Below are 17929 nucleotides of genomic sequence, written 5' to 3'. Positions count from 1 at the left end.
CCCAAAAAGACATTTTGGTTAACTATGTTGAAACAAAGCCTGAAAGGCACTATATAGCTATTAAAGCAAAAGGGGACACACAAAACGTTAACTGTTTGCTGAACTCAAACACCTCCATTGAGTTTCTATTGTACTAAATATGAAAATTAATAAACTTTTATGCTTCAGCTGTGATTTATCTTCCAATATCCTCTGAAAGTAGCTTAATATTTATATTTTGACTTTGCCCTAACACGTTTGCACAGTACTGTATAAAATAAATGTTCCACGAACATATAATCAACACTTTGTTCAAAAACACACCACTTTCTTGACTAACAAGTGTATTGATAGTATAATATATCAAAATTTTATTTTAAAAAGTTTTTTACACTTAGATACTTTTAACTACACCACCATTCAATTTACCAAAGATAACGAGGAGCATGATTCACAGCCAACACTAAACCTAACTAAGTATATATACTAAACCTTCATAATCAAACCAAAATAAGTCGCTCGTCTACTTTTTGTGTTATAACATCAAAATAAAATCATTTTATTACCAAATAAATCAGTGAAATAAATACCTTCACTACTATAATATTTTACTTAAATATTTTAAAATTTAAACCCTTTTCTTCTACTATTAATAATGATCGTATCTGTTTCGTACTTAATCAAAAAGGAAATAATAATTAGGTAACCTCTTGTTCAGTATGATGGAATGTTGGAGATATGCACATTTATGTCGTAAGCTTATTATTGTTGATTGTTGTGCCTGGTGATTAGAATATAGTGTAAAATGGACAAGAATGATAATGCATCTCGGTCATAACTATAACGAAAATAATGTTTGTGTCTGGCATATGCCAATCACGTTTACCCATAGACAAATGTTTAGTATTTTTGTGTTAGACAGTTTATTGTTTGCACCTTAAACACAGTTCATACAGTTATTTTTCAAAAACCTATCCTATATTTATTCAGGAGACTACTTCTACCTCATACAACAACCAAGAATAAAAGAAAAACTCAAAACTCGGACCATTAGACGTTTACAACATGTAACTTTGATAAGATGTGGTGATTTTCTGGGGTTGCCAAAACTATATCTTAAACAACTTGTTTTCAAAATATTATCTAGCAAAACAATTAATGTAGTTGCCCAGCCTCATAAAATGAGATCCAACCTCACAAATAACAAGATAAAATGCATCTACATTAAACTTTTATAAGCTGACAAACATAACATTACTGTAACCGGGAATAATAAAGAATACATCTACAAAATGAACAACATCCTTTCAGACAATAAGAAGTTTAAATGCATCCTAAACAACCCAACAATTATACATGAAAAATAACTAAACGAAAATCTATCATGAATGAGGAAAGACAACTTGATTACTGAACACACTTCAATTTTTATCTATGAAGAACTTACTCACACACACACACTACAAGACTTTGGTATTCTCGAAACACACAAATAAGTCTGTTCAATACGAAATATACTATCGACTTGTGACTTGTTTAACTATATTTTTTTTGTAAATACGTAGTCTGAGCTCTCACACCTTATATAACTTCTGCAGGTTTCACTTTTAAAGATGACTTTATCTTCAGAAACACATTAAACAAACTAAACTTCAAACACTTAATGGCTAGCTTTAACTTTGTATCACTTTCAACCAAAGTGCCTGTCAAGGAAACGTGTAATGTTGCACTTAACTTTTACAGTAATGATCAAATTTTTTTATTGATATCCTTAACACACTTTTCATTTTCATTTTAAAATTCACAACAATAACAACAAAAAAACACCATCACATTCAATAACAAAACTTTTCTTCAAACATATGGTTTCATCATTGACAATCCTGTTTCACCTGTTCCCGATAACTCATTTATGATCCACATCTAAACACATGCCATACAATCCGTGTTTTATCCTCCCCCATACTAGTACAGATATATCGAAAAGGCTTTTGCCGGTTTTACTTCTATAGAACACATAAACACTTTTTGAATGCCTTAGCTCCATCACATTAACATTAAATTTATCATTTAATACGAAAATAACAAAGAGTTGTATCTTCTTAATCTCGACGATACCAAATCAGACACACATTTTAAAACCAAATCTTACCAAAAAATCAATCAAGTAGGCTTACACACCCCACAATATTTCGTCCATGAATCCAAACAAATAATTAATATAAGGAAAAAAATCTTACATACACAGTTTGAAAACTTTTTCTCAACTGAGTACATAAATGAAGGAATCAACCCTATAAAGCATTCCTTCATTCATACAACAAATTTCCACTAAAATTTGGCAACACATTTCCTCCCAATCACCAGAACAAAAACCTCATGCTCAAGAACAAAAATTGACAAAATTGATACGCCAAACAACAACACAACATGACATTCCAGTTTACCATTTATCCCCGACATTAGCTCAGAAATAACCAGTACCTGAAGAAAACTGTCATCAAACAAAAACCAGGCACCAAACTAAAATCATTATTAAATAAAAAGTGCATAGAATCACACAATTCCAACGTCATCTATAAAATAAAATGCAATAACTGCCTAGAATTTTAAATCGCATAAATATATAGAAAATTGGAAACCAGACTCACTGAACATAATTTTTAAAACCTGAACCATTCCAACTCATAAAATCACAGTGTGTTCATAAAAAAAAACATCTAATTTTAAACTGCATTATTGTATCCTATCAATAAATGCAAATTAAAATAAACTATCTTAATTGAAGAAAACAGTCCCACCTTAAATCAACATTCCATGGCATCAAGGTACCCATATTAGACTGTGAACTTAATTATGAAAAAATGCTGTGCTATTTGTTCATATTGTTCGGACTTAACGTGGAAGGTATTAATAGTATTTTAAGCTTCATGCGCTAAAACAATAAATATTTTTCGCAAGCCTACACAAGACCAGATCACCTTATATTGAATACGTTATAGATTGAAATACATATTTATTTATGAATATTCAACTTTACTAAGTTTGAAGGACAATAACTTCAAAGGTTAATATCTTGTTGATTATGAATAAGAGGTCTACAACTTTCTTATTTGAATTGAAGTACAAAAACGTATCAGCTAAATCGCTGGGATAATTTTAACAAGAACTATACGTTATATTTAAATGTATTATTATTATTAGACAGACTCCTCCACAGTTTTGTTTCTTAAAAGCCTTGCAAATTTAATAGAATGATTTACTCTAATTAACTATTTCAGACACCATGATATTTGATGGTTATCTAAAAACCACAAAATAAAAAAAACATAACTAAGTAATCCATTATTCTAGCAATAATTTATAAGTGTATTCGACATTAACACCGAAAACAAAGAAAGTCCCTAAATTCCTACGATTTTACTATATTCTAGAAAATTAATTATTATTATTCCTATAAGACTGTAGGAATGACTCTCCTTTAAGGAGAAAGGCTTGAGAGCTTCCTTGTGCGAGAATGAAACCAAATACTTTGGTGCCAGAAGATGAAGCCATATGGTATAATTAGCTTGAATCCGTATAAAGAAAAAAACTCATGAGGAAAAAATGGACAAAAACTAGTAGAGTTTTATTATATTATGTAAATTTCAAGGATATAATAATTTATATAAATATTTTATTTTATGGTAACGGATTTATCCAGCCAAAATATATAAACTTAACTACATAATTCATTTTTTTATAAATATAACTGACCGACTTGACCAATTATATGTTAATTCACTTTATTATTGAAATAATGGTATTGCTATCAACAGCTATAAAACACTTGAAATCGATGTATAAACCCTTTTTTACACAAACCTTTTTATTCCATTTTTTTAATATTCAAAGTGATATCGTGTCTGAATTACACCATACCCTCTTACTTATTACTTCTACTCATAAAATAATTAAAAAGCTCAATGCTAAGAGTAACTCTACTTCGACAATAAGACTATAGACTTTCTTACCATGTAGATCTACCTCAATCCAGCTAACTAAGGGATCATTTATTGCTTCATTTTTTACGCAACAGCTTAGATTCGCTTCCAGATCCTTTCGTGAAAGTATTATTCGAATGGTGGCAATGACCTTGTCTGTTGCAGCTTCGTCTATTAAGATAACCGGTTCAACTAGAAGATTCTTCTTATTGTTCCACCAAGAAACCTCTGGTATTGGCTTTCCTCCAAATGTTATGCACTCTAAAGAAAATGTATCTCCCTCAAAAAATGGCCCAATTTTAACAGATGTCTCCAATGGTTTTCCATCTTTCTTAATAATTGGTTGACTTGGTTTTGCTAGAAATATGTAATAAAAAGTCAAAATTAATACTTTTAAATATCATCACTTTAATCGTTATAAGTGTAAAAATCCTTTTTTTTTCTTTAAAATTATTTCTTTCTTTCAAATTCTATTTCTGTTGTATTTTTCTGGCATTTGCATCCGTATACTGTTGTCTAGATAGAACTTCTATATTATAGTGTATTACTCCTATATGGTCATCCGCTGATACAACGCTAAATCAGGGGTTCGATTCCCCTCGGTAGATTCAGCAGATAGCTTGATGTGGCTTTGCTATAAGAAAACTTACACACACATACTCCTATGTGTGGCAATCACAGTAATTTATAAATATATAAAGAGATTCATTCCATTATAATAGAATCTGAAGGCATCAGGTGTATTGGAATATAAAAAGAGGTTTATTAGTTTACCAGTAAAAATTATAGCAAAGTCTGTAAAAGCGTCAATCATTGTAAGCTGAAAATACACGCTTAAATTAAGGAATAAATAAATAGCAAATGTTCTTACAATATGAGTAGTGGTACGAAAATGTTCAATAATTGTACAATTCTAATAAACATTTAATTTTATTGCCAAAATATAAATCAATTAATTTAATGCTTTTATCCGTAGTAGTATGTAATATAACAAGTCCCCCAGTGAAACAGCGGTAAATCTATGGATTTACAACGTTAAAATTAGGAGTTCGATTCCCCTAGATAAACACAGCATATGGCCCGATGTGAATTTGCTTTTAAAAGTACCCACACCCGTTATAAAATAAATGTTTGAAGTAGAAAGTTTTTGTATTATAAAATAGTGGATAAGATTCTCCCTATTTTTCGGTTTGAGATTAATTTATTTTTTACCAATATGTATAGAAGAGAAGTATTTGATGAACATGATATTAAAAGTAGAACCCTAAACTCGTAAGTTCAAAACAATTTGGTAAACCACATACAAAAAACGATAAAACTAGTGCCTTCTATAGGTTCTAGAAAGCATGTTTTGATAACCACGTTCGGAAAAGCACAAATAGATAACTTCAAACAAACAGATAGGTGGGCTTGTTTTCATCAAGAATGAGAGTATGTTAAGCAGAAAAATATCGACTCTTACAGTGACTTACCTTATATACATATACACTTATTTATTGAGTCCTTCATTTATTTGTAAGCTTCTATTGATTGCTAGAATCCTACAATGGTAGTTTGTAAGAAAATGAACAGTAGCAATTCTGAGCACAAGTTTGCTCTTTTGGACTTCAAACACGATGACAGTAATTTGATACAAGCTGCTGGAGATGGCGCAATGGTATTTGGTGAATTTTATAATTTTTACTCACTTTTAGTGGGAGAAATAACGTCTTGAGTGTTTTTTTTAATAAGGTTCACGTCGCAATGTAATGTCGTAGTTGACACCAGTATGCCAACAGTAATTTAAAATAATTAACTAGCTTTATAAATAGTATAGAATCATAAATTAAATTTAGTTATGAAGAAAACAACAGTTTACTATTTATTGATTATTATGTATTGTTATTTATTTTCTGACGAGTCTCCGATTTATCATGTTATGTATGTTAACGTATTACCATTTCAAATAACCGGAATTTTGGATTTGAATTTAGTAGTTAATTAAATGTTAATATGTATCAAATTTCTGTTATTTGCCAACAAGATTGATACACACAATTTCATTTTTAACACAAATATATCTTAATATACAAACATAAAAACAATACAATTTGTAATAACGGTTATTATTAATAGTTATTACAAATGATATTTTATATATAACAGTTCTACAAACAATACTGAGTCTTATATCCGGCTTAAAACTGAATATATTTTCTATGATCCAAGTCCACAGTGAACAACTTAATTCTGAGTTGATGTTGTTGCATCTCGCTTAAGCTAGCTCGGTTTGATTGGCTTTCAACTGCTTACAAGTTCACTTTTTACCGATAAAGATATTTAATGTCTTCGTAGAAATAATAAAATCCGAAATTATTCTCTGAAGTTGAACGTTCCTGGCCCAGTTCTGTAGTTTTCCGATTAATAGACGTCCGAATTATAGCCCCCTAGGCCTATAGTAGTAATGTAGCTGTTTGTTTGGATGTCTTTTATACAAATCAAGTAAACCTCTAGAACTTTCATCAAAGCTCGCGACAATATCGTCAATCACTGATATTACAGTATATATGCATTTAATATATTGTTAATACTTACTCAAGATTTCTCTACAAATTTCAAGTACAGGTGGGGACTTGTGCAATACACAGTCAAGGATTTAAGTCACATAGAGAAAAGAAAACTATACAGAATGTGGAAAAAGGTGTGGCCAAAAACATTAGTACGCGACTTAAAGGATTGTTTGTTTGTTTTGTTTGTTTTGGAATTTCGCACAAAGCTACTCGAGGGCTATCTGTGCTAGCCGTCCCTAATTTAGCAGTGTAAGACTAGAGGGAAGGCAGCTAGTCATCACCACCCACCGCCAACTCTTGGGCTACTCTTGTACCAACGAATAGTGGAATTGACCACACATTATAACGCCCCCACGGCTGGGAGGGCGAGCATGTTTAGCGCGACGCAGGCGCGACTTAAAGGAATGAAATCAAAATTGGCGACCAAACTCGTAGGTATATTTATAGCATAGATAAGAATTGTGAACTAACTATTCATTCATTAGCCAGGACGCGTGTTTTGTTCAACTAGGGACGTAGTGGTGGGTGGATAAAATATGTTAACTGAGGTGGTTTTTTAACATATATCATGACTTGTTTTGTCAATACACATTAACAAGCTGCATCAAGACAGAAAATGATAGTAACCAACATTAGCTTTAGGATCGCAATCCTATTATTCGGAACACACTTTTACTTTACAGAACCACCAAACAGATTCTTTAAAATATATGGTGGTAGTTTCTGTCTCTAAAACAGTGGTAATAGCTTCTTTTATAGTAACGCCATGAAATTCAGACTAACAGTTTCTTGTTATCAACCCCATTCAATCAGCACAGCAATACCAAGCATCGTTATTTATGCTAATTGCTTAAGCTAATATTGCATGACTCTAAACGCTCTTTAAGTGAGATAATTCGTAAACTTGTAAATTTGTGCTTAAAAGTTGGTAATAAATAATAAATGATAACCGTCCACCCATATCAGTGTTTTGAGAACTTGAACTAGAATCTAATAATCTTGTTTGCTTGTCCTAGTCAATACTTACGCATCTGTACATCTTTTAACCTTACAGTTATGCCGCTCTAAATCAACCCACTATAATCCGAATGATTAAAAACTAATAACGCACCACTTTAACTCTTAGATTAAGCTATAGTAAAAATTGTAGTCCAATAGCTTACGACACTTTCTGTATGTGCAAATAATTTCGCTAAATTTGAATGTTTTTTTCAGAAATTTGCACATGTGTCATATATTTACACCAAACGAGACTCCTAATTTTAAGTCAGTGTACAAGATTTGAAAAAAGCAACAAAATGAAAGTTAAGTAGTTTTCTTAAAATAAAGTTACCTTTTTTGATGCAAAGAAGAAATAAAAGAAAGATAAACTGAATCAAGATTGGAAATGTTTTATCTCAGATATATCTTAATGGATTGTCTTGAAACATAGTATGTAAAGTAAGAGCTTAGTAGAGCACATCTTATAAGAATATGCGATGTTTTGGATAACCATATTTCAAGTTAGAAAAGGTGGAAAATTGCTAAACTAACACTCTTTTTTTAATAACTCACAGTGTGTCTTGCAGCAGAGTATTTTCTCTGCATGACACCACTTAGTTTCTCAATATTTTCACAGTTTTGTGCAGAAGTGTTAGGACTAGAGAATATTTTGCTATTCTTCCCATTTTAAAGGACTAATTCTTCCATATCATTACGTAATATAAAGCAATAATGTAGTAATGCTTCACTGATTCCTGTTGACAATTGATGTAGGTCATCTTCAGGTTAACCTAAAAAGGTCGAAACGTTGTTCTTTGTTATATTAGTAAAAGTGTTAATACCCATACCAGTCGTTTTGAGATATATTTTTACCTCAATAAGTTTCTCGTAATCACGAAATACTTACCATTCTCTAGAATTCCCATATACTTGTACCAAAGACATATCATAAGGATTCTACTTAAATGAATATACTTATTAAATATAGTATCTGACATACTTGTCATGATACCCCCTGAACTGTCTTAACTATATCGAAAGAAGCTAACAAAGAGCTAGCATATGATTCTTGTATATGCTAGAAGAAATCTGTTTAAGAGCATTCCATAAATAAACCTTGATATAAACACTATATATGAAATTCTGTTGCGATGCCACCCCTAAAAAGTATAAAGAATTGTCAGTAGAGCAAAGTGTTCACACAAAAGCTTTACGTGATGCTAGTTCGACTCTCCAACAAATTGCTGCAGACTTGAAATGCTCCCCAAACATAGTCAAGTTCATTCTAGATCGTGAGATCGAAACTGATAAATTTGAAAATAGGAAAGGAAGAGGCAGAACTTTGGAAGCTACAACTGCGATTAACACTTATTAATCGGAAACCACAAATATTTGACCAGAAACGTTTATAGGTTTCGAACATTAAACATCTTTTAACTTCAGCAGGTTAACTTTAGACGTTAGTATTTCTACAAAAATATTGTAATTATTACAAATGATGAATTATATACAAAAGTTTTACAGAATTTTTACAAAGTTTTTTAATGAAAACATTATAGAACTCAAGCGCAAAGAGCTAACCAAATCTCCGTTAAATGAATTGCATCCATATATCAACTCGTAATTAATTTGTTTGTCGTAAACCTTCGATATGATGTTAAGAAAGTTTCAGGTAGGATAGAAAACTCAATACTGTTTGTAAGTAGTTTCGATGTAAAATTAAACATTTAAGTGACGCAAAATATGATCAGGAAAGTTAATTTTCTATCCTGTTTTCTTGTGATATTCTAATTCTGAATTCTGAAAGAAAGAAATAAGTTTGAAATATCAAAGTTTTTTTTATTAATTAAAGAAAACGCACTACATATATGTATATCAATTTGTCACAATTCACTTATTACTTTCAATGGATGATATATACTATTATCAGCCAGGTAAAATTAGAATATATGATAATCTAAACAAAACCTAAACCTTTAAATAAGTTATATGAAAGAATAAATTGTTTTAAGAAAAAATACAATTAAATACAGTGTATGTACATCATTTAATTCTGTTTAAGATTATAAAGTCGTTGTATTTGTGCATTCTTGACTAAATACTGCTTTTACGTAGAAGTCTTAAAGACTTGAATTTAAAATTAGCAAGAAAAGATACACTCACCCATTATAATAAGAGAAGTATACGACAAGGATGGACATTTTCCCTGGACGTAAGTAACGTCACATTTGTAACTTCCTTTGTCTTCAATCTTTAAAGGTGAAATCCGCAAGTATGAAGTTGAGTCTTCGACATAAAAATCCGCCCTGTCCGGATTGCTAAACTCTTGTAGGGGTTTTTCCACATGATCACTATATAGATACAACCTTTTCCATTCGTTAGAAACATTTTTAGTCCAAGTTACGAAATATACTTCTCCACACGATCTAATATCAACATTGCAAGGAAGATCTACCTTCTCTCCAACCAGTCCAGTGACAGAAAAGTTAGATTCTAGATAAAAAAAAAAGAAAACGAACTATAATTATATTATAAAAGCATATACAAATATCTCTAGTTTATTACACTTATAAGAAAACCATACACGTAATTTGAGGATGATGTGAAAATGAACAAAACTAGTGTGTGTGTGTGTGATGTAATAAATCATTGATTAACATTCAGATACTTAACATTCGGTGGACTCAGCATATAGCCCAATGTGGCTTTTCTGTAAGAAAATACACACACGTAAATAATTAAATATTTTTGTGTTACAACTCGCATTGTTCCCAAACTTTTACTTTATTTCTAGAAGAAGCAGTTGTCAAAACCTGATTTACTCATGATAATTAGAAATATCGTTTAATCCGTATGGCTTGGTTTTTATCATATCTCTCTCAACAGCGTGAACGCTGTGATATGTAATAAAGGAATCGTGTAGGATATGATTTTAGTTTTGTCACATTTCTTTTTTAACTTCACATATTTCTTTTCTTTTTTCAAAATAATTCCAACTGCTTTTACGTCCGCTCGGCGTAAGCTCATTAACTTACACTTTTCTCCATCTAAGCGTCAATAAAATAATGTGATCGCTAAGTGCCGAGTGAGAAGGACTTATGAACAAAAGTTACATATGATAAGAACAAAGTAAAAGAATACAAAGTCTTTGAATAGATGTGTCGTTTAAGTTATGATAATTCGCTGCACCAAATGATTCCTTTTGTGTTACAAAAACCTTGTAATTTTCTTTGTACAATTTATTTTAAAAAGATATAAGCATACATCATTTCACAAATATACTAATAGTTTCATCAAGTTCCTGTATCGTATTTAAAACATAAATAAAACAAATTACCAATTTTAAAGTAATGCCGACAGAAATTACATGTATTAAATAATATATCATAAGCATTTAATACTCATTACATCCAGCCTGGATGTACTATGATTTATCGAAATATGTAACAACCAAATAATAAAATGTATGATGGAAGTCATGTAAACTGCTTAAGTCCTCTTCTTCACGGTCCTCCAGTAGATCCCCCAGTGGCACAGTATGTCTGTAGACTCACAGTGGATGAGTACCAAGTTTACAGACTTACAAAGCTAAAATCCGCAGTTCGATTCGCAGTGGGAGAGAGAGCAAAAATATTTCATTGTGTAGCATTGGTTTTCACTAAAACAAAACAAATAAACTTTCTTCACGAGAATTTAATCACAAACGTTATGACTTGTAGATTTAATAATGTGTAAGGTTTTAAACATTTAAATCGTACCCAAATGATCTTTTCGGAAAAAACAAAGCAATGCATTTCATAACTTTGGTATATTTGTAATCGTACTTAATTGTAATAAAATTAATTGCTGTTTTTCATCGGAATCTTATTGCTCCAAAGTTACCAACCTGTTGGAAGACAATAGATAGGTTAAAACGCTGTTTTTAAACAACTCTGATTTGAAATACGAAATGGAAAACTTCAAGACTATTGAGAATAACATAAAATTACACTTTATGTGTTTCTTTAATCAAAACGTATTGGGCCTGATCTCCATATTTATTTCACAAATGAACATAATATCTTCCTACCTTATATACACTGCTGCCAAAAATCTTAAGACCAATGAACATAAAGAAAATATATGCATTTTGCGTTGTTAGACTCAACCACTTATTTGAGTAGAGCTTCAAAAGATGAAAATAAGAAAAGAGAAAATAAAAATAGAAAACTTTTTTAGCATTTAATAGGGAAAATGTGAACACTATGAAATTAGCCTAAATACTAGCTGGACAAAATTTTAAGACCATACTAAAACGAAGCGTTAATCGGTGAACATATAACGAAATTTAGTCATTTTTGTTCAAGCGTTAGCGTTGGCAACATCTCCCAATGACATCTCCTGTGTTACATTTGGTAAAAACATGGCAAAGGCTAAAAAGTTGACAGAGTTTGAGTCTGGCAGAATTATAGACCTGCAAAAGCAAGATCTTTCTCAAAGTGCCGTCGCCGGTGAGATTGGGCGTAGTAAAACTGCTGTTGCACGTTTCTTAAAAGACTCTGAGGGATACGGAACGAGAATTTCAAGTGGTCGGCCCAAGAAAATTTCGCCAGCGTTGAACAAAAAGATTCGAAGGGTTGTCCAGTAAGACACCAGCCGATTGAACCAGATTAAGGCCCTTACGGAGGCAGAATGCAGCTCAAAAACAGTAAGACTGCATCTACGAGAGAAAGGCTTTAAAAATCGTAAACATCTTCAAAGGCCACGCCTCCTTCCACACCACGAAAGAGCTTGGTTAAATTTTGCTGAGAAGCACCAAACATGGGACGTAAAAAAGTGGAAGAAGATTTTGTTCTCTGATGAGAAAAAAATTTAACCTGGACAGTCGAGATGGTTTCTAACGTTACTGGCACGATAAGGATATCCTACTAGAGATATTTTCTACACGACACAGTTTAGGAGGTTTCATCATGATCGTGGGTTCTTTCAACTTCTGTAGAACAATGGAGCTTCAGGTTATACATAAGCGTCAAACCGCAGCTGGCTACGTTGGCATGTTAGAGAGAGAGAGCATCCTTATTGACTGAAGACCCTCGCTTGTGTTTAAATGACTGGACCTTTCAGAAGGATAATGCTGCAATCCATAATGCCCGCAGGACAAATGACTTTTTCGTGACGAATAACATGATTATTTTGGACCATCCAGCGTGTTCAACCGAACTGAACTCCATTGAAAATGTTTGGGGGTGGATGGCAAGGGAAGTCTATAGATATGGACGTCAATTTCAAACAGTGCATGATCTTCGTGAAGCCATCTTCACCACTTGGAATAACATTCCAGCCAGCCTTCTGCAAACGCTTATATCGACCATGCCAAAGCGAATGTTTGAAGTTATTCGCAATGACAGCCGTGCAACTTACTACTGAGACCTCTTATTGGGCATTTTCTACCCTGTTTAGGACTTCTTCTTCATATGGTCTTGAACTTTTGACCAGCTCGTATTTAGGCTAATTTCATAGTGTTCACACTTTCCATATTAAATGCTAAAAGCGTTTTTATTTTTATTTTCCCTTTTCTTACTTCCATCTTTCGAAGCTCTACTCAAATAAGTGGTTAAGTCTAACAACGCAAAATGCATATTTTTTCCTTATATTCATTGGCCTTAAGTTTTTAGCCAGCAGTATATGTGCAAAACAAGTGTATATTTTTAGGTTTTCTTGTGCTAAAAAAACTTTATTCAAGGATTATCAGTGTATTATTGATATATTTTCCTTTGGAAACAACATTATAGTTATGTATAATAATTCAAGTTTCAAATAACTTTATAAAATTACTGCTGAAATTGCATTATTTGGTTTTGAATACTTAAACAGTAACTATTTGTATAATGGTTTTACATTACCCTAATGTAAAGTTTATCGTAGCTTTTTTCCCATAAGTCAGTATGGATAAAGCATCTGTTGAGTCCGTAGCATTTTTAGAAGATGGGGGCCTTTATCTGCCAGGAAATATGTTCTTTACCGTTATTTTAATTTAAATACCTTTATTATGACTGGTACAAATTCATTCAACTTTTGCAAAATTTACTCATAAATGAAACACGTGAATTCATAACAAAATATTTAATCTGATCATTAAAAATGATATATAAAATATGCATCTCTAATTAACCTTTTTTTTTTGAATGAATAAACTAAAAACACTAAGTTAATATTGCAAATCAGCTTTCGACATTGCATTATTCGAACGCTTAAAATATTGTCCCATTCGACAGTTTTTATGGTAACATTCACTGCAGTAGTTTTGGCTTCTATCCTTATGGATTTTTTAGGATTATCAGTTAGCATTATCAGTGAAATTTTGAAAGTAATTTTGAACCAGCTAAGTGACACAACTATATTTACGACGTCTTTGGTACACGAAATCATGGACTTCTTCCTTTTTAGAATTCGTTGAATTCTTTAACACCCCAACATAAGTCTTATACTTACCCATACTGGTTACATCTGAAAATGTATACTCTTTCTTGATGTTAAGGTCACTATTAAAACCAAAAAACTTATTACTACGGTATATTCGAAACATGTGTGAAGCCATTATTTTATACTACAAATCAAACCATATACCAGTTACCCAAGGGAGTGGTGTCATTATCGTTAAAATCAATATATCGAAACCCTCTTTCTCACGGATTGTGATCTTCGTGGATAAACCTTTAACGACTCGCCTTTATGGTTTAGAAGATCAAGATTATTTATCCACATCATTCGAAAACCCGATACAAACTGAAGGATTATTGTTTTTGAAGACTGAAGGATTATTGTTATTGAAGACTGAAGGATTATTGTTATTGAAGACTGAAGGATATACACACATATATAGATGTATACTTACTCGTTCAGTCTTCAATAATAATAATTCATGCAAATGCAAAAAAGTACTGTGTTAAGACAAAAGGCTTACAGACATTCTGCACACTTAAGAACACCGTCTTTGAAATTACATGTACACAGTATTAAACTGCGTACGTAGGTGAATCCAGTCGTCCAACACACGATTGTCTCAAAGAACACGTATGTCACTGCAAATACTGACAACATAGACACCACCGCTGACAGTACATTAAGGCCCGGCATGGCTGGGTGGATAGGGCGTTTGACTCGAAATCTAATGGTCGCGGGTTCGAATCCTCGTCACACCAAATATGCTCGCCCTTTCAACCGTAGGAGCGTTATAATGTTTCGGTCAATTTCACTATTCATTGATAAAAAAGTAACCCAAGAGTTAGCGGTTGGTGGTGATGACTAACTGCCTTCCCTTCAGTCTTAAAGTGCTAAATTAGCTCTCGAGTAGCTTTGCGCGAAATTCAAAAACGTACTCGCCCTTTCAGCGTGGGGTCGTATAATGTGCCGCCCAACCCACTATCCGTTGGTAACCCAAGAATTTGGGGTAAGTGGTGATGATTAACTGCAATCCCTCTAGTCTTACACTGCAAAATTTAAGACGACTAGTGCAGATAGCCCTCTTGTAGCTTTTCGTGAAATTCAAACCAAATATACCCTGACCACAAACATTATACACTCATGTGAAAAAGTTAGGACACCCTATGGAAGCCTGTGCATTTTTGTAACATTTTTGGATATATAGTATTTAATATCAATTTCAACAATACTGAGAGATTATAGGAATATAACTAAGCAATTAAAACTGAAGGAAAGACTTTCCAAAATTTTCTGTAAATGTAATTCTATAAAAATGCATATTCTAACTGAGGAAAAAGCTAGGACACCTTACCCCCTAATAGCTAGTATTACCCCCTTTGGCTGAAATAACTGCAGTGAGACGCTTCTTGTAGCCATCTACCAGTCTCTGACATCAGTCTGAAGAAAGTTTGCCCCACTCTCCAATGCAGAATTCTTTCAGCTGTGAGATGTTTGAGGGGTTTCTTGCATGTACAGCCTGTTTCAAGTCACCCCACAGCATCTCAATGGAATTAAGATCTGGGCTTTGACTCGGCCATTCCAGGATTCTCCATTTCTTAGTTTTTAGCCAGTCCTTGGTGGATTTACTGGTATGTTTTGGGACATTGTCATGTTGCAGGGTCCAGTTTCGCTTCAGCTTTAAATTTCGTACAGATGGTCTCACAAGATCCTCAAGCACCCTCTGATACACAGTAGAATTCATGGTGGATTCTATGATTGTGAGCTGTCCAGGTCCTGCTGCAGCAAAGCAGCCACAAACCATGGCACTTCCACCTCCATGCTTTACAGTTGGTATGAGGTTCTTTTCCTGGAATGCTGTATTTAGTTTACGCGAAACATGTCTTCTGTTCTGGTGTCCAAATAATTTAATTTTGGACTCATCTGTCCAAAGAACATTATTCCAGAAGTCCTCATGTTAGCTTGATGCTAACTAGTTATGGAAAAAGTTAAACTATATGAATTCAAACCATTGGCACCAGCAATAGTTTATCTGAATACTAAATAAAACCTATGAATATCTCTGAGTTCTTTATTGTACAGTGTGGGTTACCTATGGGTTACAACAGGAGTATGAATGAATTTTGACTAGCTAACTGAATAACCAACCAACATCTAATATTGTCTAACTCGAGTATTATAGGCTACTGTAGTTTATTTGCCTCAACCCTGATGATTACTTCGTAAATTATTGAGGTCGGTTCAACTAGAACAACAGTGGATAGTAGCATGATGTTAGGTTGAGAAAAATAATAACAAAATTTGAATTACTCTGTATTTAAATACATTAAGTTACGTTCAAAAGATCCAAAAACCTTCATTTATAAATTTCTAATTGAAATTATATATTGAAGCCAAGAGAGATAATTTGGTAACGCCTTGAAATAATATTAATTTTCCATATCATTCTTGGTAAGGAGAAACTATCACCAAAAGCATTCTTCATAAACATAAAGGTTAACTGTAAGTCACTTATAAAAAGTCAAATCATTCAAAGATTTTAAGTTGTGAAATAAAATATTATTGCCCAGAATAGCTTAAGCTTCCAAAATGTATAAGGTGCATCATTTTTATAGGTATCTTTGTTACAATTTATCATTTTATTGCAAACCCCAAATGATTACATGAGAATTTATTGAAATATTAATAAAAAGTAATTATTGTTTACAATTGTAAAGATAATTATGAAAAGACAAGTTTTATAAGTAAAACCTCATGTAAAGCTGATAAAGCTATATACCGCTATCCCTAAGCTTTAACTACTGTATCAGAAAACGCCCTGACCTGGCCTGGGGGTTAGAGCAAGTGACTGAAAAACCTGTGAATCGCAGGATTGAAAACCTCCACTGAACATGGTCGTCGTTTTAGTCAGTAAAGCGTCAGAATGAAAATGTAAATTTCACTATTTCTTGGCAAAGAGTAGCCTAAAAGTTGATGATTAGTGATAGTGATTAGCCGCTTTTTCTCTAGTCTGTTTTGTCATAACGTCTAGTCTATTACTTAAAATTAAAGGTACTTTTTCAGGTAGCTTTGGAGAAAATTTATGCGTAATTTAACGTAAATGTAATCTGAAGGAAAAGGAGCATAACACCCACTATCCAAACTAAGAAATTAGCTGTCACTCATATAATGCACCCACAGCTGAAACTGCAGTACGTATTTGCGGGATGACACAAATTTTTACTTAGCTTAATAGCTCTATAAACACAACATTAACAATTTAAAAGTATTCGGTATTTAAAATACAAAATCTGACACAAATTTTTTCTACTTTTCTTCTCCAATAAACATAGGAAAAACCTTTCAGAGTTGCAAAGGTTAATCTAATAATGACCTACGTTCTGAGTTATAATGACATATCATTCAATGAGTTATTTAACCTGCTCGTAAAAAATACTTTGAAAAATATTTGATGAGATTTGTGAAAGATGTTACTATTGAAATAGTATGCTGACTGAGGAAACAAAAAAGATAGAAAGTTGGAAGACTGGTTAAAAAAATAGTTGAAGTATAAAAATTCAGTAAGTGTGTAATTATGCTAAATGAACAGAAGATACTTAAATCAGATTAATTTGACAGTTATTACTAGGAAAACCTGATTTATATCGTATTAAAAACTGAAATATATTTACAAATTATACGCATTAATTTATGATAATAAATTAAAGGGCAGAAGTGTTTGTTGCTAAATGGTTTCTTCTGTATCGCTTGTGGTTCAGAATTAGGGATGGTGAAATGCACACACTCTCATATGTGTTGTGATGTGTCTCCAATCCTAGAGGAAGAGATCCTGTACTTTGGCCAATGTTAAATTTCTAGTTTGTAAATAAATGAATAAGAGAACATACGCTAATTTATGCAGTGTATGTTCTCATATGTATAATATATTTATATGTATATTATGTTATACTATATGGAAACAACCTGGTCAAGTAAGCAGACACAGTTCCTATAGATTTATGTGCAACTAGAATGTTG

The 17929-nt window shown here is 32.4% G+C and overlaps 1 protein-coding gene across 3 annotated transcripts in view; it reads right to left on the bottom strand.

The window, feature by feature from the left end:
* The window catches only part of LOC143255330 (hemicentin-2-like), a 147134-nt gene that overhangs the window by 40007 nt on the left and 89198 nt on the right, over positions 1-17929 (bottom strand). For all 3 annotated transcript variants that reach the window (XM_076510811.1, XM_076510812.1, XM_076510813.1), the window contains exons 2-3: positions 9656-9985; positions 3993-4319 (exon numbers count right to left, since the gene is read on the bottom strand). In XM_076510811.1, the coding sequence (XP_076366926.1) occupies positions 3993-4319; positions 9656-9985 (657 nt within the window). The remainder of the gene's footprint in view (positions 1-3992; positions 4320-9655; positions 9986-17929) is intronic.

This window comes from Tachypleus tridentatus, chromosome 7, assembly GCF_004210375.1.
Source record: "Tachypleus tridentatus isolate NWPU-2018 chromosome 7, ASM421037v1, whole genome shotgun sequence".
Taxonomy (NCBI): Eukaryota; Metazoa; Arthropoda; class Merostomata; order Xiphosura; family Limulidae; genus Tachypleus; species Tachypleus tridentatus.
Note: the sequence above shows the minus strand (reverse complement) of the source record. Positions and strands in the feature narration are given on the sequence as shown.